This window comes from Varanus komodoensis, unplaced genomic scaffold (genome assembly GCF_004798865.1).
Source record: "Varanus komodoensis strain SLA01 unplaced genomic scaffold, ASM479886v1 scaffold6_4, whole genome shotgun sequence".
In the NCBI taxonomy this organism is placed as follows: Eukaryota; Metazoa; Chordata; class Lepidosauria; order Squamata; family Varanidae; genus Varanus; species Varanus komodoensis.
The window spans coordinates 8,841,651-8,864,679 of record NW_025336347.1 but is presented as its reverse complement, the minus strand read 5'-3'; the positions used below and the strand labels follow the sequence as shown (position 1 = coordinate 8,864,679).

At 37.4% G+C, this 23,029-nt stretch overlaps 1 protein-coding gene across 17 annotated transcripts in view; it reads right to left on the bottom strand.

The window, feature by feature from the left end:
- Positions 1-23,029, bottom strand: part of FOXP1 (forkhead box P1) — a 664,276-nt gene that overhangs the window by 127,985 nt on the left and 513,262 nt on the right. For 15 of the 17 annotated variants that reach the window (XM_044451999.1, XM_044452001.1, XM_044451998.1 and 12 more), the window contains 2 exons: positions 6,880-7,017; positions 5,117-5,206 (listed from right to left, as the gene is read on the bottom strand). In XM_044451999.1, coding sequence (XP_044307934.1) covers positions 5,117-5,206; positions 6,880-7,017 — 228 coding nt within the window. Of the gene's footprint in view, positions 1-5,116; positions 5,207-6,879; positions 7,018-18,837; positions 19,150-23,029 lie in introns of those variants that run through there. The other 2 variants (XM_044452012.1, XM_044452009.1) reach the window with 2 other exon arrangements.

Below are 23,029 nucleotides of genomic sequence, written 5' to 3'. Positions count from 1 at the left end.
TTATTTTTCATGTAACTTGGAAACAAAGCCTCTCACCTATATCATATTAGCAATCAATTTCAGGCTATTACTCCACCCATGGAGAAAGTTAATTTAAACCACGTGTAAACACACTGAAAAGCCAACTGATTTCAGTTTTAAATCAGCATGCCCCAAATGATCCACTTGTTTCTGATTCTCCTTAATTTACTGGATTTATATAAAGTAATATAAAGGAAAGCTAAACCAGTATATAATATTTTGTTCAACATCTCAGATATTAGTTCTTGTGAAAAAGTACATGCTGCAAAACGATTTTAGTTTCAGAAACTCCTTGCTTTAGACATGTCAGTGACTTGCTACTTTACTGCAAGTTAATGTTTTAAAACCAGCTTTATTTATATAGGTTGACTGATGCCCATTCTGTTGTCTTCACAGCTATCCTCCAGGAAAGGCTCATGAAAGCTCTTTCTCCATTTAAAAAGCCAGGATAAAAAAGTATACAAGTCCATTGTCCAAGAAAGAACTTAAAAGCAATGCACGTTGCCAAACTGTGCTCCCCACCCAGTTACCAAACACAGGATACAAGGCAGTTTGTTTACTTCTCACAATTGAATGCATACAAAAAAGGTCTCAGTGCAGTCCTGTTGTCAGGTCAGTAGTCAGTTGTTAAAATGCTGAAATATCCTGATAAAACCTGCATTTTTGATCCCCTCCCTAAAGCTGCTGTCAAAGGTCTGTTTTCCTTTCTTGGGTTACTCCCTACTGCCTAACATAAATTGTCATAACTACTGGAGGACAAACGGCCTTTTATCAAAACAATCTACTTAGCCCAACTTTAATGCAAAAAAAGAAAAAAAAGGTGGAGCTATTCTCTAGCTTTATTAAGAATCCCTTCCATCATATTTTTCACATACCTTTTTCATAGGCCTGATGGGACAGTTTTTAATAAAAACAAAATGCTATCAGAACATAGTACCCAGTGTGTTATGGGTTTGTTATCTGGCTTTTACAAATGGAAACACTGTAATAAACATGTTCTTCCACCTTGCTGTAAATTTCCCCTTAATTTTGCACACAACAAAATATGACTTTAAAAACTACCATATATATCGTATCAGGTAATGGTTAAAGCTCTGTTGCTTGCAAGTTTCAGATCTGCTTTCAGATAATAGTACAGCACTGTGAGCTATTAATAATGAGGCACTGAATATTAACTAAAAGGTTAAGCAAAAAACCCATTTTAAAATCATAAGAGTAGATAGGACAAAATCTGTAGCATGTGACTTAATACCAAGCACATGTGCTCACAGGCTTGGCATACACATGTACATACCTGGGGACCATGAGCTGCACCTAATTAATGAAGAAGGCCATCTTTAACATAGGAAGATGGCTCTGAACAATCTAAGGGATTAATTACGTTGTTTGAAGCGTCTCCTTACTAAAACTGTTTGGTTGCTTTAAAAAAAGCAAGCATCAGTTGAAAGCAAAGGGCACATGACCCTTGTTCTCCCTACATCTATCATACTGCAGAATTCATTTTTAAATAGGAAAGAGTCTTTTCTCACTACAACTTTTGATAATGTACTATCAAATACCTGACCACAGTAAATCAGTTGTGTTAGATATTGAAATGCTATCATATTGTCCAACTTTCCTGCTCGCCTTTTTAACACATCAAGTATTTTTCCTTCTTCCCCAAGCCATCATCTTTGTGTCAGAGATGCTCTCCTGTCTGACAACAGCAATTTAGAAGAGTTAACTTTTATCGTTCATTCTGCTGTGTAACTTTCCCCTTCAAATTTCTTTATCTGCCCTCTGAGCTCATCTGAACTTTCATGTTCTCCCAGCATGCAGGCTTGCATTCAAAACTATGTCTAATAGACCAAATAAGAGGTTAATAAGAAGTGGCAACAGAAAGAAAAAAATACAATCCCTGGTAACTGATAAGAATGACAGTGGCAGCCCTTTATTGTTTGTCTTCAAATATAGAGTTAAAGATCTTTAAAAAACTAAAATTTGACGCCTTTGAAAAGAAAGAAGCACAAAATAACAACAGGGGGTTATTGCCTGGCAGCCACAGGGGAGAAGCTCCATAATTCTTATTCTCCCTTTTGAAGGTTGTTAGAAATCTGATTCAAAAAAGCAACAGCAGAAGGAGAAAGCCTCTTGAGGCTATAGCCATTTCCTGTGATCATGCATAATGTGCTTCAAAAGTGGGTTTTTACCAATTCTGTTGATCAATTGCACCTCCTTCATATTCCCTCTTTTTTTTCTGCTGTGTTTACATCTGATGCGACTCAATGACAAGCACTGTCTCAGACTGTGAAACAGACCTGTCATGTTGATTTATGGGCGCATCAAACCACGACTTGTCCAAACTGAAGCTCGCAGTTCATTAATTAGAGAGTTGTGACTTTGAAGTCAGCTTTCAGACTGTGGTTTTTAACATTTGGCTTAATTTATATGCTCTTGAATGTGGATCTCTAAGGGAAAAACTGAAATTCCCTTCTTGTCTTTGAACTTCTTTTGACCGCACAATAATCATTTCTTTGTCCAGAGTGATGCCTGCATCCCAGAGTCATTAACGCGCATTGAACTGCCACTGATGAGTAAGCCCTACTGAATTAGAAAAACAGCCAGCAAAACAAAGCTGAGAGCATTCTGCACAGTGATATCTCACAATTACATGCCTTCTCTCCCTGTGCCATTTCCATTTTAATTACTGTTAGTCCTTTAGATTTACATTTTAGACATTTTTTAATCTGTTCCCTTTTTTATTATAGTGGCGCCCGTTAGTGGGCTATAGTTAAGGTTTGTGTCAGCGTTTCCCATTATTACCCCCTCCCCATTTTCATAACTCAGCTGTAAAAATTCATACTTGACTTTAAACTTGGTTTTCCAGAATAAATGAAGAAAGGGTTGACAACAGCCAAGAAACTGCACGGTCTGATTTGGGAATGTTTGCTTATATGAAGCACAACTACTAAACCAACATGTAACAAGCAACAACAGTTTACCTGTTGTCCAACCCAGGTGTCATGACACATTACGAAGTGACCAAGAGTTCATAATCTGCCATCTCTTTTCTAGGAGACATTGTCTGTTTGCACGTAACAAGAAACTAGGGCTTGTTGCCTTATGGCCACCAAACAATTGAAAATATTGTGGGTAGTTATTTCAATTCATGAGTTGTATTTTTTTGTCTCCTCACTGGAAGCCAGCCTGAATCTTGGCAGCCTTTTAGAACACTGAAGAGCTGCCTTTGTAGCTTGCCACAATAATTAAATAATCCTCCTGCATTAGATGCAGCAACAGCCCATGCCTTGAACAAACCACAGTTTACAACCCACAATAAGGTATGGTCCTCTTTGAGAACTGCTTTTTGTTAGCGACTTACAGGTGAGCCATAGCCCTGGATTTGGACATACGTACAACCCTTGATTCAACAGTTCTTTGTTTAGTCAAGCCACTGGTTGTTGATAAATGTGAACAAGGTCAGGCCCTTGGGCCAATTTAAGTTTACAATAAGTTTTTTTAAATAAAGGTTTAAAAAATAAACCTGTGATTTTCAAACTAGAAGGCAGATCTATATGTTTAAAAGGTACAGTGGAATTCACAATGCCACTGTTATGGAAGCTATTTGGCAGACACACCCCATATATACCTAACAAATTTATTTAGAAGAGAAAGGCCACTGACACCTCACAAATTTTGCAATTCCATGTAAGTATGAAATCACTCTTTTCATCCAATGTTTTCTGTGAGAGATTTTATTTGCAAGTAATATTGTTAAATATTTTTACTCTGTCATGTGTGCACGGGATATACTTTGTAGCCTAAGATTATTTTATTTTTAAACCAGTTTTATAGTATAGGAAAAATCTACTCCAATCTCCCACTAGAATTTCACTTCCTTTACCAAGTTACTTCAAGGCTTGGCTTACAATTTTGAGAAGCTGTTTTCAAATGTGCTTCCTTCAGATCCCCTTCCCACACTCTCATCTGTCAAGGAACACCTGCCATGTATTCCATGGAATACACTAGGATTTCTTGCACAGGTATGTTCATACAGTCAGTTCACAAAGAAACTGGCTGAGCCTTCTACACATGACTACTGCCCTGTAATAGGCAATGGCATGCAGGGAAACTTGTCCAGCATTCAGCTTCACATTGTAAAATCGATGAAGAACCACAGCATGTCCTAACATATGTTTGAAAATAATGGGACTAGAGGAATATCCAGTTGCTCTGTTAAAAGTAAGACATAATGTGCACAAGAACAGGGATATTAGAAGTGCTTGAATCCTCCCAAGTGAATGAGACTTCAGAGCTGTATGCAGGAGTCCCAGTTATTTAAATGAGCTTTCATGCTGTTTCACACAAGATGTTTTTCCTATATTGGGCTTCTCTTTGCACATGCTAAGCAAGCAGCAAGAGGATAGAGAGACAAAGTCCAGATAAACCATGCTTCTTCCCACACTTGTTTAAAATTCAATAACTGAGTCCTGATATCTGCCCCTCGAGGAACAAATATGCCATCTTCATACCTGAAATTCTGGTCAGGTGTAAGAAAGGGACACACAATGCACTTCAGACTAGTTTTCTCCTGTAACTTGTTTTGCTTAATGTCTGAAACCATTGAGACACAGACCATCATCCAAGAAAAATAGCACAGGGAAGACATTCAGCCCTCTCTAGGCTGTACCCAATGGTCTCAATCCATCAGAGTGCAGATGCAGTAATAAAGGCTGCACACATGAAGCATAGTTAGATTCTGAAATCCACCAATCAACTGTTTGGCAGGGAATGAGAGAATGAATCCAGCCTCCAACTTTTACTCCTGAATGAAAAGATCCCAGCACTTTATTCACCAGGCTATGCATGGATCAGGCAAACTGCAGGGCTGGGGAAATTATATGTACAACACCACTCTGTGCATATCAATTCTCCACCTAGCTAGGATGGAAGGTCTGGAAGTTAAGAATATCAAATACATTACTAGGATTTTATATTATGTTGTGTTTTTAAAACAAGCCAGTGAACAGTGAAGTTTTTCAAGCAGTAACTTATGATCATTATATAGTTTTCTGTTGTGATCTGTGGACTGCAGTATACTGGATTTTAGCTGTACCTCTTTAGGTGGTTTTCCAACATGTTGTTGCTGTAAGAGTTGAAGCTGCAACTGTTCCTGTTGTTTCTTATAAAATTCTTGAAGCTGCTGCTACAAAGTAAAAAGAGAGTGAGGTGGGGGAGATGGGGGAAGAGAGAGAGAGAGAGAGAGAGAATGTTAAATAAAACAAAGTAGGATAGCCAATTCAGGGTCCCCCTTTGGTGTAATACACAAACTGCGATTTGAAAAATAGCATCCTTTTATCTGTAATGGTCTGACCTTTAGTTTGAAACTCGACAATAAATTCAGTGCACACTGACTATTCTTGGCATTATCATTTGAAAAGTAATCTCCAAAATGAACTGATGAAAAACATACCATTTTCTGCACAAACTAATTAAAATAAAGCAAGGGATGACCTTTGATTGCAACAACAAAGCCAAAATGCCCTTGCTGGGAGAGCCCGGTGAATCTTTATTTGGAGCATATACATGCTTTCTAAATCATTGTTGTATTGTACTGAACTAAACATTGTTCAGTATAGGTGCAGGCGCTCTGCTCCCACCCACCTTGCCCAATCTTCCAGATAGCTCTCTCTGAGAGTTCTGTTCAATGAATGACGGAATGACTGTGAGCCACAGTACACAAGCTTATCTTGCAATGGACTTTGGCACTGCTGCACCATCCATGACTTAACCCTGCATAGCTCATCAGGATATGCTAACCTGAAAGCTGCTTTTGTGTTTAGTCAGCTCTCAGTGTACATGGGAAAGAAAGAAATTATTGCACGGCTTGTATTACAGCTTTCAAAAAATCATCATGTATTTCTACGAATGTCCTGTGTCACACATTCTCTGGCATTTTAGCTGTTTTTTACCATGTAATCAATGTTTCGTCACAACTAAAAGCCTGCCTGCTTCTGTGTATTTATATTGATTCTGTATTTTTGCTATTGTCAATTTTTTATTATTTATTTTACATCCTGTCTTGCTGTATGCCACCCAAAGGGCCCTATGGGTTATGGGGCTGCATACATATGTAATAAAGCAAATCAAATCAAATCAAATCAAAAAGTAACAAACGAAAGTATAATGTGGTAACTTAATTACTGCGTAATACAGTAGAGGTAGACAGGCAGCAACTTCACTTAGACAAAACAAAACATGCAATCTTTTCTTTGTTTAACTCAGGCTGGCACACACAGTTTGCCCCCTTACAGCAACTCCATGGAGAAGAGTTAGGTCAAGGCAACAAATCAAATGTGGCCAATTGCGGAACCAAACCCTGATCTACATCCAACACTAAATACTTGCCTTCCAAAGGCAGCACAATCCCTGCTAGTTCTTGTCTTCTGGAACCAATAAGAAAGAGTGCTTTCTTATTGGTTCCAGAAGAAAAAAAACCTTTCTTCTCTTGTCCACCCTAGCTAATTACAGGAAAAGTTATCTTGTGATAGATGTAGGTGAAAGCTGAGTCTTAAACTATACATGATGCCTGGGACATGCAGTTTCTTTTAGAGGCTGTTCACAAAGTCTTTAGAAGATGCAACTCCTCCATCCCAGTCATAGATTTGAAAATATTACAGGACAGCAATTTGCTCAATTATATCTAAGATTAAAACTATTATGTATTACACATATGGCAGCGTATGCAAAGAACATCCATGGCAAATTATGGGGCAAAATACATAAAAATTGCCTAATCCACAAACATATTCTCCTGCACAGGAAAAATATTATGCGGGATCAGGGTTACAAGGCTATGTTGCAAAAGGAACAAGTTACCTGTTGAAGCATGAGTGCCTGCTGCTGCTGGAGCAGAACCTGAAGTTGCTGTGGAGTTAGCACTTGCTGCTGGAGGATCTGCTGCATTTGCTGGGGAGTGATAACTTGAGGTGTCATCATAGCCACTGACACTGGAACCTGAAGCATTAAGAAAGTGTAAACAGCAAGCAACTCAACATGCATTCTGTCAAGTCTGCGTGTATATGTGCATTTGAAGCAGAAGATTTTAAGCAACTCTTCTTATTCTAGACAGTCAAGACAATGCACTGAATTCAAAGCGATCTCAACTGTTCTACCTTATTCCTTTATTTAAAATACAACCAAAGGGGCAAGAAGTTACCTTATTTAGTTCACAGGAATTAAAGCCATGGTTTGACTGAATGTTATAAGTATGTTCCTTCCCCATCCCTCTCAAAAGATTTTTCAATTGGAATTATTTCTGAGAAAACTGAACTATTAATTTAGAGCCAACTAACAATTCTAACAATTTTTACATTAATTAATAAGTATGACCCTTCAAAACCAACCATTGAGAAGTTGGAACTTAATGATTTGAAGCAAATGAACAGAATTTCAGCGATATAAAAAACTGCACCTCGCTCCCAAGCAATTTTAGTAGCGGAGTTCCTACAATGATGTCTCTACCATTCCATATTCACCCAGCATACAGATGGCTTCAATTCTTTCGTATTATGTGAGATACCATTAAAAGCCGCTTTCCATGACATTTCAGTGACAAACAGCTACAGTGATGAACTTGATAGCATTTCATATTTGCAACTGTTAACACGTTTCTGCACGGGCATCTTTGCAAGAAACCTGTACACTGTATCTGAAAGGATGATGTCTTGTTCAGATAAAACACTGACATTAAAATGACAGGCTGTCTTGGCCAAGGTTACACAAATTGTATTCAAGCGGATACCTAATGACAATGCTTTGAATTTTGCAAGCTTTCTAGAATGTAATTTAGCTATTCAAAATAATCACTGCACTTGTGTTTAATTTGCAGACTACATGAGAACCATTTTGTCAGTTCCAGTAATGCAACAAGGCTATTTTACTAGAAACCCCAACAGAAAGAGAGAGAGAAGGGGGGGGGAAGGGGGGATTACAACGGGGGGGGGGGAGACAAAATTCACTTGACTTTGAATAGTAATATTTAAGAAGCACACTTTTTCAGTTTCAGATCAAATAGGTGAAAGCAGAAAACTAAAAGCAGTAAAAGAATATACTTCATTAAAAAGGTTCTGCTGTCATCTCATGTACTACAATAAAAGGTAATAATATGTTTTGAACGTTTTTATGCACCACGTTTTAAAAAAAATCATCACACAATAGCTGATCAGGGGATAAAAGGATTAAAAAACATTCCACTGGAGTAGTAAGCAAGGAAGAGAAGCGGTATTAATTTTATATAACATAATATCTTAATATGCAGTTTATCTTGACTTTTTCACATGATTTGTCCTGTCATTTGCATAGCAAATTCTCATTCCTAATTTCACAGTCATTATGCACTGATGTCCTGATTTCTCAGCACCACTAATTTTGATGAACTAAAAGTGGTTACTGAAGGTCAGATTCATGTATAGTGAACATTGTCCAATGTTGTGTGTGCATGGGGGGGGGGATGAGTGAGAGACAGTTTAGACCTTTGCTTGTAAGAATCGAGAAAAACTTTTACACACCTTTGACACTTCATTAACATAACACTAGAAATCCAGATCAAGAGTTCCCAGGAACATTGCCATTTTGAATGTGGGTTACCCTGACATGCATTACAAAGCAAAGTAATCTGAAGCCAAGTCCAAGACACAGTGCTCCTTCTTAGCAAGCACTGGTATGGCTCAAGATCTTTGAGAGTTCACTGTCAGGGTTATAATACATTGATTTAACTCAGTGAAAAGACTAGAATACTAGAACCACCTCTCACTCCTTCTGTTATGCACTCTTCCTTTCTGGTTATCAATTTTATGCTTGCATTACCAGGTATTAAAAATCCAGCTATGCTCACATGTGTTCACTTGCGTCAATGTCTTGTAGAACTATAGCTGCAATTTATTTGCTAAAAGTTCATTATTTGGGAAGTCAGTACCAAAGTTCCACAGACATTGATAAGAGCAAGATTCAGGTCTATGTTGTTACATAGGTATGTGGGTAGGCAGAGGGTATCAACAGCAGTAACAAGTCCTGTGATGCAGTCACCAATGGTTATGTAAAATAAACTTTATCATAAGAGCACTGTACTCAATAGGGAAAATATTATTCTAAAAGTCTGTAATGCAGAGGAAACAATTTATTAAAAGGACATCAAGAATATGATGCAAGAGACACTAAACATTTTATTCCAGGATCACACAGAGTAATTTAAGATTGGTGAGGGAACCTCAGGCCAATGGAGCTTCTTCAAATGACTGTAATCCCTTCTGGACTCACTCCTTTTGCCTCAGTCTCCAATAATTTCTTGGTTTTCTAACATTTGTGTTGCCACTCGATCTCCTACCCGCAAGGAGAAGAACTGCCTCTAAGGCTTACTGTCAGTTTTTCAGTAAAATATTTTTAAAAAATTTTGTACTACCCTTTTTGCCTTCAGCCCACCCACCACTGGAAAGTGCCCCTCACAGAATATCTCTGCTCTGAATTAGGCCCTTAAGGCCCCTTGCCACCCCTGCCTTAAGAGGATTACACTGGCATGTTTAATCAGGTGCTATATGGCTCCTTCTTGTCTAATTTACCAAAAGTTAACTAGCTGTAAACTAATTCCTTTGAGCAGAATAAAAGTACTCTTAATCAAAATATCCCTTCAATATTTTCATTTATTTAGAACAAAACACAATCTACTATAATTCAAGATCATGGTATCTTTTACTAAATATGGATTCAGCTAATATGAAAGCACGTATGGATTTGTTTTCAGTGCTAATATTCTCACCATTATAACAATAATATATGATCATTAGCTTTAGCACAATGGCCAGTTGTCTATACTTCATGGATGGTTCTCAAGCAGAAAGTCTGGGGGTCTGAAATAGGGAGCAGGTACTTACAGGGAGGGGAGAAAGGGGACAGTTTAATTATTTCCCTTACTGCAGTTCCTCCTACTACAAGATGCTTCTGCACTCTTCCACAATCTGATTTCCAAACTGTGGAGTGACAGGAAGAGAAACTGTTAAGCTGCTCCTGCTCCCTCCATCCCTTATTACAGATGTCTGCAACCGCTTGTCCCTGAAAAGCAGAACGCAGCCCCAATACCACAGGAGGAAGACTCGTGCCATTCATATACAGGATGGGCCTGGCAAGAAAAAAGGTAAAGCCCTGTGCACTGGTGATCATACCTATAACCACATTCCTCTTTTTGCTCAGAACTTATGCAGAGGTGAACTAGGAATCCACTTCCTATTTTTCCCTGCCAGGAACTTGGAAAGCAGGAGAAAGAAGTCCTTCACTGGGGCCAGTCACAGGCACTGCAACCCTCATTGCACCTGCTGAGGCTCTCACACCACCTCTAGAGCCTCCTTTCTTCCCCTGCTACTGCTCTCCCTCCTAGAGTTGGCTCTGTCATGAAGCAGGTGCAGTAACCCACTTTGCATGGCAAGGCAGAAGGGCAGGGAGACACGTGAAGTTTGTTAGAACGGTGTAACAAGACTTCCGAAGCACCGGCCCTAGTGGGACCAGGGTGTGTACATGTGTGCCATTTGGACTCTGCTTGAGTAGTAACAGGTCAAGGGCAAGCTCTCTTCCTTGCTGACACTGCCCATTCACCTGCCCTTTCCAAGGCTGCAAACTGACAAGAGCAAACAGAAGGAGCTTTAATTCAGATATTGCTTCAGGAATGTAAAGATATAACGAAGGAACTACACTGCAGTATTGCATGCTTATTAGGTTGAGATTAAAAAATATGGGCTAGCTACCCAGTTTCTTAACGTTCAGTGTCCAACTTCTTCATGTAACTAGTCCCTAGTAATACTAGAATTCGAAGGGCACACAGCAGCAGTGATATTATAGCCTACACTTTATTACCCATTACTACCGAGGTCATTAGCAGCAAGAGTGATTGTACTGGACTTAACCTATTGATCATTGTAACTACTATCATTTAATCTTGTGTTGAATGTCTGGAAAGCTGCTAAAGGCACACAAGAGAGAGTGCTTTAGCACTGAGAAATATTGCTAAAGCGTGAAAATTACACTTTGATTCATAAAAACTAGCCAGTGGTTTAAATCAATAGTATTTAAAAGAGTCATGTAAGTTCTTAACTATAGTCTCTAATATTTATGGGTCCCTATTTGAATGTATTCTGTCAAAATTGTACTTTTTTAGATACTATCCTGTACACCACACATTACATCAGAGTGAATTAAAAAATCTGTCTGCTCTTGATCCTTGGTGCAACATGACTTGAGTCCTGGATGGCTAAATATTGAAAGCCTATTTAGAAATGACAAATACTTAAAAGAACACTACTGCCCTATTTTAAATTAGATTTACTTTTATAAAGGAAAGTAGCTAGATCTTACATCTGAAAAGATATGCAACCATGTATAGGCACCAATCTTTACTGAAATAAAATTAACTGTGTTGTGCATTAAACTGAGTGTGTATCATAAATTTATTATTCATAAGAGGTGCTCTGAGGAAAAAAACAATGAATGCAATAGATTGAGCTTGCTTACTTCTGAGTTAGAAATACAAACAGAACTAAGACACAGGCAAATACATGCAATCGTTTAAACACACTTGGGAGTAAGTTTCAGTGAATGCAGCAGGATTTACTTCCAAGTAAACCTGCACAGGATTACACTGCTAGAATCCTGTTCATAGTCCCATATTCGTTTTGAGGCAACAACTTCTTTAATAAACTACATCCAGCCCTGTTGGCAGATAGTAACAGGGTGTGGTAGGTACCAGCTGCATTTAAGGCTGGCAGTGAAGGAAAAATACAGCTGTGCTTAGTTATTAGAAGACAACTAGTATAGACCTGCTGATGTTCTAATACCATCAACGGCAGAAATGCCTTTACATGAAACAAACTGGTTCCAGATTTATTTCCCCAGTGCAAGCCTGCATGTTCCAAAGAATAAACATGTTTACCGGTCTCCCTTTATCTCTTGATCTGGTTCCATCATTATAACATTACATTTGACCCAAGTTCATCTGCAGGATAATAATGGATAGAGCACCAGTGATGTGGCAATGCAGGTGATAAAATGAAATTAACATCTACAATTTCACCCTTTCAACTAGACTGAATGCTAAAAAGGGTTTCTATCAGTTAAAATTTAAATATGTAAAGAACAAGTGTATTTTTTTAAAATGCTCAGTTTAAGGAATACCCATCTTTACCACCACATCTCAAGCCATAGACTTTTGTTCCTTTTAAAATTTCTGGAACCAAACAAGTATCATAATTTTGAACTATCATACATTGTTAACAACTTTTGAATTTGGCAAAACAAAATTAACATGCTTCAAATTGTATTGTAATTAATTAAATGAATTTCACTGCTATCCATACTCATGTAAAATAAAGAGCTATAGGTAGTCATTAAAGAAATAAAAGGGAATCAAAGAACAATCCCTAAAAATGATTACTTCCAACTGATCAAGTGATATATATGCAGTTTGCAATTATGAAAATAAGTGAGAACAAAGCATTAAGCATAATGCTTAAAGCATTTTGCTGCAGTTTAACTTTTCACCTTCTGGAGAAAAGACACACGAAAATCACATTACCTGCCTCTCCCTATGGATAGAACATTTCTGACACAATATTTCAGGTCTTCAAAACAAAAACAATTAAAAAAAGAAAAAGAAACCCCACACTGCTGGAGTCATTCATGTGGAAACCATGATTCTGTTTCATTATGCAAAACACAATTTCACTTTTAAGACTTCTCTATTTTTCCCATAACACTGTAGGGACAGGTACTGTTTATTATATTAATGTAAAATCAGTTAAGTAGTCAGTCATTAGCATAACTGTTCTATCCTCAACAATACAACCTCCTATTAAAAAGAAAAGGGGAAGGAGAAGAAATGAGAAGCTCTTTACAATTCAATTAGCGTTTTATTTTTATCATTGTGTTTACTGCATTTTACCAAGAGTAGGAATATAACCACAGACACAGGCAATTGAAAATAATAGATTTTCCTGACCTGGTAAATAAATCTGGGCTTTTCCTTTTATGAAGCTTCTTTTTTACCATTTACAGGACAGGGGGGAAAAAAAGATTTAATATGTATTTAATGTATGAAATCTTAGTGGAACCTGATCCTACCTGCCACTTCTTATGCATACTGGGTCCCTACTTATGCATCACGCTAATGGTTGAAGCTATAATACATACCCATTTAATTTGCATACAAATATAAAGTTTACATAAATTAAATCTCTTTTACTCTCACATTTGTTCAATGAGGACTACAATGGAATCTATACAGCTAAACTGTGCTTACACTAGGGGAAAGAATGGGAGAAGTAGGGAAGAGAACAATTAAACCATTTTCTTTTTTCCAGCATATCTGCATAATAGGGACCTCTTTCCTGCACATTATTAAAACTAGTATTACAAAGGGAAGTTTAAAAAAAACACAAATTGTTCTGCTTCTTTTTGATCTGTGCTTTAAAAAAAACTATATTGATTCCTAAATTCTTAAAAACACACATCTTACATGGACAAAAAGCTACAACTCCTTCCCCAATACCTACAACATCCTGCCAGTTTTTAATACCTGCACATTTATTACATTGTCAAGAGATTAATAATAAAAGACACAATTCAATATGCAGTTTTCAATAGTTGTACAGTGCTGGAAACATTTAAGCAAGTACTATTTTTCTGCAGCAGGTATCTGAAAGTGCAAAATCAGAACCAACAAAATCATTTGCAGCACTAGCCTATGGCTTTGCTTTCTGTTTCTCAAAGAGTTAAAATGCAGTTTTCTTTGAGCTTGGGGATACATGTAAAAGTGTACTGACTAATGCAATATTAATAAGCAATTAAGAATATGGTGAACTTTCTGAATCAGTTTACTCTTAATCAGGCACAAAACCCCAGTCAAATTATGACAAGATGCATTCAGATTCTTGTTCTGTTAAACACTCATTTAGAGGGTGTCACTGTATTCAGAGTAACAGCCTTTACAATACTTGAAGTTTATTTGTTTGAAGTGTGCTGAATTTCACACCTATTGCAGGTACCTTCATCTGTACATTAGGATCTAATTGGCACTGGTTGTGCTGATCTATAATGAGAAAACATCAGATACTTCTTTGACAATCTTGTTATTCACTGATTTACTTCTAATGAAGACACATTCCAACCAGCAAGCTCTCTGCATGTTAAAGGTCAAAATGTTTTTTCCCCTTTTTAAAGATGCCTTGCAATATCAAGGCAAAATTGGAAAACCCAAGAAAACCTTATCATAAAGTGAACAATTAAAGTAATTGTGTAAAAATAGTAAAAAAATCCACCTTCACTAAAAAGTACAAGAATTAAGCTCCCACAACTGGTACAGGTTAGATAGGGAGAAAATATCAAAATTTAATGTATTCTCCCCTGTGTCATCTTGTTTTGTCAAGACATCAAATAGAATTGGAAAGTACAAAATAACAAGCCCTTGAGAAATCACAGGAGCCGACCTTTTTGATGTTGTTGGTTTACCTTGTTCTCCGTTATTTGAACAATGATGTTTCAGATTTAAGGGCAAGATAGCTTAAAAATTAGAACCCGTTATCAAGCTATTGTTGTTTGGGTGTCCTTATTTTTTTCCTTTAGAAAAGGTAATAAAACACCTATTCTTACCCAATCAATGAAAACAACTCCAACTGAACTGCACGAATAATTAACAAAATGATTGCTTACTCAATGTTCATTTAAATCTCCTCACCCCTCTACCCTTCAAATATTATGTTCTCTATAGTGTGAACAAGTACAAGAGATATACTTTACAAGAGAGGAAGCTGGAGAGATTAACAAAAACAGGCTATTATATATAACTACTTGATTTCATTCTTTTACAGACACTCAGGCAGCTTTACAAATGGGCCCATGGTACCCTCCCCCCCCCCCCTCCCTCCCATCTCTAGACCGCCCCCCCAGAGAAATAAAGAAGAAAAAAAGGAGAAAAAGGAGAAAGGGAGGACTCTACCATTTCATTAAAAAAAGTATTTTAAACAAATGCTGAATTTCACTGCGAAGTTAATTTGCAGCAACAGATACATGTTTTCAATAACAAAACTGCTTCATGCTAGCCAGGCTTTTCATCAAACATCAAGTTGAGTCTGCAGTTTCAGAACTTTTCCACAATCAAGCCAGACAGGTATGGATGGTTTGGTGGTGGTGCTGGTAAAAATTCCTTTCCTTCCTTATTTTACCAAGCCTAGTGGTGCAGTGCAGTGGGGGGAGATAGATGGATAGATGAGGAAATCGACTAACATGATTATCTCGCAAGTAATAAACATTTTCATGAAGAGGTAGAGTGCTTCTATTGGCTAAAAATGGCATTTTATTATTATGTTTCTTTCTTCTCTCAACTTTTCAGAGCAGTTAAGACTTTTCTATCTGAACCAAACCAGGCATTTACAATCAACATTTTCCTGAGTAACAAGTCTGCCATGGTGCAAGCAGCCAGTCATCTATACTTTCAGCACAGCAAAAAAAAAAAAAAAAAAAAAAAAAAAAGCCAAGATTTAGTAAAAAGAAGCAGGGAGTTCCTATGCCATTCTAGGTACCAACAATTTCTGAAAGGTGACTACTTAAGATAGGTAAGTAATTTCTTTAAACATATTTCATTGGTGTCTGCTAAGGTTTAACAAGCCTTTGAAAGTTTGCCTACAATATATAATCAGTTGCATTCACTACTCAAAGAAGAGTACTGACATCTTAGGAAGTCCAACTTCAATAAAAGCAATGTTCAACTCTCACTTAATAATGCTATGTTAGCAGTTTCCATAAGGATGCTTGATAATTGCAGAAAGCTATGAACTTAGCTGAGCTATCAAAGAACATGTGGGTGTTCAAGGCACTTACACCAACATGGTGGAGGTATAATTGGAGCATTCCACTACAAATTGACTTAAAATATGCTGTGAACGGTTCCCCACTTTGTAAAACACCATGAACATCACCAACTCAGAGCTCATGCATGACTGTATGTAAAGGTCTAGGAAATTATGGTTCCATATCACTTTCACTCCAATTTCAGCCAAATTGGGCATGGCATCTTTCTAATGCTTGTATTTTATGGTGTTTTTTTAAAGGTGTAGTAGGATGGAAAGGACTGGGATAAAAAAAATTACAGCAACATGTACCTAAACAAACAAATGGAGAACCCCCATACCCTCCCCCATCATAAGCTGATGATTTATGGTTTACCAACTCAGCAAGGTTATGCAACACTGCATGCCTTTTTAGATGCATTATTTGAGCCAGTTGAGATTTAATTAAGATCACAGCCTCCAAAATCCCTGTCAAATGAAAAATTCACAGAAGACAATACACTATATATCCTCATTCAGATAGTCTCCTCTCCATGACTCTGGAATAACATAAGTTAATCCTCGTTTCTATGGTGGCAGACAAAAGTTGACTAATTTTGTTTTCTTTTGATACTTGTGTTATTTTCTGGGTTGTGGCATGAGAACATTCCTTAATAAGGGGCAAAATGTGGTGGGGAGGGATGAAAGGAAGGGGGGGAGAGAAAGAGAGGGTAGTGGGAATTTGCAGAAACATGTCTCAATAGGGCTGCACAAGATATATCTTGACATTTTTGCAGCTCTGCTGTGATGTCATCATGTTTTCACATAATTAACTCCTGCTGGTACAGGCAGCATTTTATGAACCTGTCCATTTCTGAGAAAATAGGCAAAAGGGCATTATTTGAAATGATTATAACTATACAACTTTACAAAAAACTATTTAAAACTATGATGGTTATAACACTGCTGACATATCACTTCTCCAAGGCATCCCTCAACTTGCATATTGAGAGGCAAACCAAGTTATTCACTTGCACACCTCCAGATTAAAAGTATCACTTTTTATTGGGATGCATTTTAATCCTTAATAAGCTTTATCTGTATAAAGATTAGAGGACTGGAATTTTCAAAATGTTATTTTTAAGAGGACTTTCTCAGGCAAGAGTTTACCTCTCACAGGCATATATTTCTATTTGCATTATCTTATTATCTTTTTGCTTATCTCATAGTTTAGAAATGACAGGTGCTAGCAGTCTATTGTTTGACAGGCCCCTACACAAATAACTGTCTTGCCTGAAAGAGCTAATGCACTACTAATGAACAATAAATCAGCTTTGATTATAAAGTGTCAAACCAATCAGTTTTCAGTTCAGCTCTATCATATCCTAGGCCAAATCAACTACACTGTTTGGACAGAATTTGTTTTCAGATTTACATCCTTATCAATGCAATTTTGGAGAGGACAGGAAGGCAGGATGATTATTCACAGCTGCCTAAAACAGAGCATCTGTCTGACCCTTAAAATGAAACTGTGATAGTAGGGGGAAAAAAGCATTGCTTTCAGTGCAAATCTTCAACATTTCTACAAAGGTAAAAATACATCGTGGGTGAAATTGTATCCGTGTAGCCACTCATCTATACATTCAACTGCTAAGTCAAAAATGAAATAAATACACAAACTTATTTTTCAAGTTCAGAGTCAGACTGGGCAAGACGTTCAAGTGCATTTTCATTAAATCTCCTAAGAACCTGATCTCGGATAGCCTGTATTGCTGCAACCTCATAGGGTTTCCCTTTAAAGGTATACATATTCCATTCTTCCAGTATATATACTTCAGTAATATATGCCAGTTTAAATAATAACCATGCATCAACTGTTCTTTAACTCTTTCACTAGAAACCGATCTTATTCATCAGGAATAAAACATGTACTTCTTAGTTGCAAATATTACCTCTTTTTTTAAATTATCTTTAAAATCCTGACATCACTTTTAAAACACTTCATTTTATTTAAATCTGCACTCTGTAAGCTTTCAGCAAATAAAAGCTTACTTGCTGCATTTAATCTCTCCCCTCAATTCCATTAGGTATGAAAGAGTTAATCTTAAAGAGGAAGCAAGAATATGCACTTTGCGCTCTAAACTAACCACCCACTTCCTAACAGTTCCCTCCTCCCTTACTACCACCACCCCTTAGAAAAATAATCTCATTTTGCAGGAAAATTCAGCACTGCAGGGCTGACGCTCAGCTTGGTTACACTTAGATCCAGTTACACTTATTTCTTCAGAGAACATTAATACCAGTCAGTGTCAAAAAGAAACCTCCCGTACCTAATTTCACATGGCAAATTGAGTAGCAAGTAAAATCAAACACTTAACTGTGCCTGACATAGTATTTTACAAATCTGTAGTACACTCCTTTCTTTTCCCTCCCCGCTTCTCTGCACATGACAATTAAGACAACCAAGCCATAAATATTGTAAGGAATTTTGGAAAAGCAGAACCATCAGAAAATGAGATAAATACCCTTGCTTTAGTTTTCTTACAGCATCCTTAGTCAACTGTCCACAGCCACACAGCATTCTCTTAGATGTAATTCTTGACTAAGTTTTGCAGTTGCTACAATTAGCTACAGAGCAATAAAGATTTACCCATGCATTGCTTTCACTTTTTAAAACAATGTTTCTTCCCTAAACTTCCTGAAGGGAGAAACAGGCCTGCATAGTGCTGTTTCGTTCCCAGTTGTTGCTTGTGGTTCAGTTCTACGCTTCTCTGTACAACTCCTCATCATGAAGTTGGTAAACAAGCGAGTTGAAACGAAGAAGCCCCAAATGTTAAAAGGGGGGGGGGAAGGAGGGAGAGAGAAAGCTGAGCACAGAAACCTTTCCTTGCCTGTACAAAACTAAAGATCCGTATACTGTACATCAGTAAGATTTTTATAAAAAGTAATCATAAAATCAATCATATTGACAAACCTGACAAACTCCATTTAGCTGCCACCACAAACAGGGTGCTGGGCCATGAAGCGCTATTAAGCCTTGTTGTACAGTCTTTAGCTTCCTCAGGTTACAGACAGATTGCACGCACAAGGGTGCTCCTGGGCTGACAAGATGCAAAACTACCCAATCAGCCACGCCCTTCTCCACCAATCACAACCAGCCTCTAAACATAATCAGTTCAAACACCCCTACACAATGGGCCTCCTCTCTCCCTCTCTCCCTCTCTCTCTCTCTTCTGACGGCAGGTGAAATAATGCTTTTGTGAAATAACGCTTTTGTCTCTAAAGCAACTACAGTTAATTGCTGTTAACCCTTTGACCTGCCTGTGTTTGTATCTTCCCGTTAAAAAGCATGGCAAAGAGCACATACTTCCTCTGACTAAAAAGACCTCTTCTCAACTATTTCTCCCCCCCCCCACTGCCCCAAAAACGCACACTACTGTATTTACTGACAGAGACATTTTAGAAATCTAACCTTTAAAGAGCAATCTGTTCTGAAAAGGCTACATGACACCAGAGAGCAGAAGCTAACACAATGCTTCACAACAATCAGCTCCAATTGGATAGGCCAGAAAGAGATAATTATGCACTAAGGAAGGTGATGTGTGTGTTTTTCTCCTTGTTCTGAAAAACAGCATTTTGGGGAGGAGTTGTAACTTTATATCAGCTCATGCAAAATTATTATTTATTCAAAATCTACACTTTCTGAATACTTCTGCCTGGCATATAATACACAGGATAATATCTGTATTTTATATATATTCCCCTGACACCCAATGCTCTTACAAACAAGTAACAACTCAACAGTACTTTGTACAAATTACCAGTGTGCCTGGCCTATGCAAGGAACTACTGCCCACCCCTTCTAAACAAAGCAAAAGGAAATGAATCACGTTCTGGAGAATGATAAGATGTAAAAATGTATCACAAGCACAGATGAATCTATTATATCACTAAGATCAATGTTTCCCAAATAAGGAGTTTTATCAGCTTCTTGTGAAGGTTGCCAAACAAATACTTCAGAACTTGGTAGCAGTTAAACACTTAAAATGTGCTGGGACATTTACGAAACTAATAGGGTTAGTGAATCTATTTAATTAATGCAGTGTCAAATGATCAAACAGAAATAAATGCCCGTTTGTTTTAATCACCATTCCCACCCAAAAGAAAATGCTGATCTGCTTGGGTTTCTTTTTACCCACCTTTTATTTTTAAACTAATTTCACTCAATTGCGTTATAAACATCAGATTGTAAATAATATTGGTAAGAGCTGAACTAAACGGGGCAATCTGGCTTTTCATTTTTATCTTTTAAGATATGATTCTGTTTTTAACTACTTCAATTATTTACATGTACTAACTGAAAAATACCATGCTATTACTAATATCACGCACAAATATGCATTATTTGCAAAAGCTAAGGTATCAGTTATTGTGTGTGTGTGTGTGTGTGTGTGTGTGTGTTTGGGGTGCTAACAGGACAACCAATCCAGCCCACTGACAACTTGTGATCTGATGTTAAATGGGATGAGTTATGGATTGCTTTCCATTGCTTGAAGTGTTTTTGTGTTAGATAACAAATTAATGGAATGTTTTGTCCAGGTCACTAAAAAGTTGACCCCCCCACCTTATGAATATTTAACAACAGACTCAGGATATCTTGTGGAAGACTCTAAATCTGCCATAAAGAGCCTCCACGAATGAGAAAGATCCTGGCTATTAAAACAATAGGCACACATTAACAAACTGAGCTGCATCTCAAAAACATGGGATCTGACTGTAAATTGTGAATATCCCACAAGCTTCTTTGTAAACTACACACATTGAAACAAAATAACACAGAAGCATAATGACAGGGTTAATGGAAAACAGTAACACCTGGTTATTTTAGATCCTTAGAGGCTGCAGGTATCTTGAGCAGCGTCTAAAGCCCAACAAGGGGGAAGAGGGAGAACTATTTAGTTAAGGCTTTTCAGGTTTCTTTTCCCACTTGTAGATCTCTTTTCTACTCTGTCTCTTTTATTCATGATCACAAAACTGTCTCGCAGCAAACAATCAAGCTGCCTGCATTTTAAATATTGTTTATACAGTATTCTCCATGGCAAAATTCTTTCACTTTTCCATCCTCACCACAACTTGATGTCCCTTGGTACTCCATGTTACTGATTGGAAATGGAGTTCCATTTTCAGAAAGCTGAAATGTGGTCCAGCACTTTCTGATTTTAAGAACAGACTGAAACACATCATTTTAATATCTCCATACTTTTCCATTAAACCCTTGGGCTCACTATCTCTCCGCCTTACCTACTTCACAGAGCTGTTGTGAAGAAAAAATGGTGGATACCCAAATGTGGTTCTATGGTATACATTAAGTACACATGAATCAGGCTTAAGTACTACTTCACAACAATGGTTACCACTGCTGCACAGAACAATCTGAGGCAAAGCTGGGGGAAAATGTGGGAGCCAAGTATGTAATTCTACAAATAGAAAAACAACAGGTATGTGGATTTTCTCTCTCTGCAAACACCAACTTATCCTTGGATTGAGCAACATGAATTTCCATTATACTTACAACTTTTAGCTAGTAGTGAGCTATGAATGTCCAAATAGATTGGGCTTAATATACTTCAGTAATCTCCTTCAGCTCTATTTAAGAGCACATTACCTAAATGCCACCAGACGTGCCATTTTATAGTATTTTTAACATGAGACATGCCCAAACCTGAGCAAGAACACCTTCCAGAAGTGATGGAACATTGTCTTTATCTGTGTTTGCTTTAGGTCCCCTGAACTGTGTGTGTGTGTGTGAGAGAGAGAGAGACAAAAAGATAATCATGTAATTATCATTCTAATTGGTTTTTTGATTCTGACATTGTTACTTTTCACAGCCTTTCTGATGAGAAAGACTATAAATAAAATTTGCATATACATGATGAAGTAACAGGGACTGAGACAATTTTTGCTCACTTTTCTCAAGTTTTTCAAGTTCACTGAATCCCGTCTATATACACACATGCATGCGTGCTGACATACAATGGGTACTTTATGCTAATATTGTCTCCACACTAAGAACTAATATGGATAATACCAGGCTTAAATATTGCCACTTAAGTAGGTATGTACAGCCGTTTTCTTGTCTAGGACAGATTTATTACAGCGTTGACTTCTATAATTCCCTTTTTATATGAGCTTTCAGCATGCATCTCCATCACTTTCAAGATGGACTGCTTTCCCTTGCCAGCTAGTTTCTGATTTCCATCCATCGGTCAATGCTGGGGACTGACCAAAAGATGTAACACAGAACATATTTTTTATTTATACCCAACTAAGATCCCCATATTTCTTCTTTCCCTAATCTCCAACAGCTTACTGTGTTTCAAGCATTTACATATTCAGAGCTTTCAAACTCTGGTATTGCTAACTAGTAACCTTAATGGGAAGTGTGATACCGTCCAGGACCTTTGGAAATTGCAGGGACTAATTCTTCAGGAAGGGTAGTCCCAGCATGGGTTTTAACTACAACAACGAATAGTAGAACAATCATGTTCTAAGGCAGTATATACCTGATGCTAGAGACAAAAGAAACATGGGCTAACCATACTATACCTTATGGACTACGTAGAAGCATCTGGCTGACTACCAATGCAAATAAAGTGATGCATGATAATGATGACAAGATGCTTGTTCTGCTTTGATTTTGGCAAAGATGTTCAAGAAACATCTGGGTGATATGGCATATTCACAGCACACTAGCCTTTTGCACTTGCTAAATGTGCTAAATGTGTAGGGATATCTATTAATTTCAAGCTGTTTTTGAAAAAAATGCATATTGCTATGCATTCTGGTGTGTCCCCACATATTTTCTATTTCTATTGTAAGGTGGACTTTTTCATTTTTGTTTTAGAATGCTTTGTGCAAAAAATTGCTGCATCTATTTTGATTGCTTGGTTATTATATCCAACTATTTTGTCAGTAATATTTACAGCTTCATTCCTGTAAAATATTGTGAAATTAACATTCTCTAAAACTGGATCAGGTGAGTTTTCATAATGTGGTGCAGCCTCATTCTCAAGTAGTCCATGTTTTATTGCCAACTGTCTACAATACAAGTTCTGCCACTTGATTATGGCTTAACATAATCAGAATTCACGAAGGCAAGTAGATGC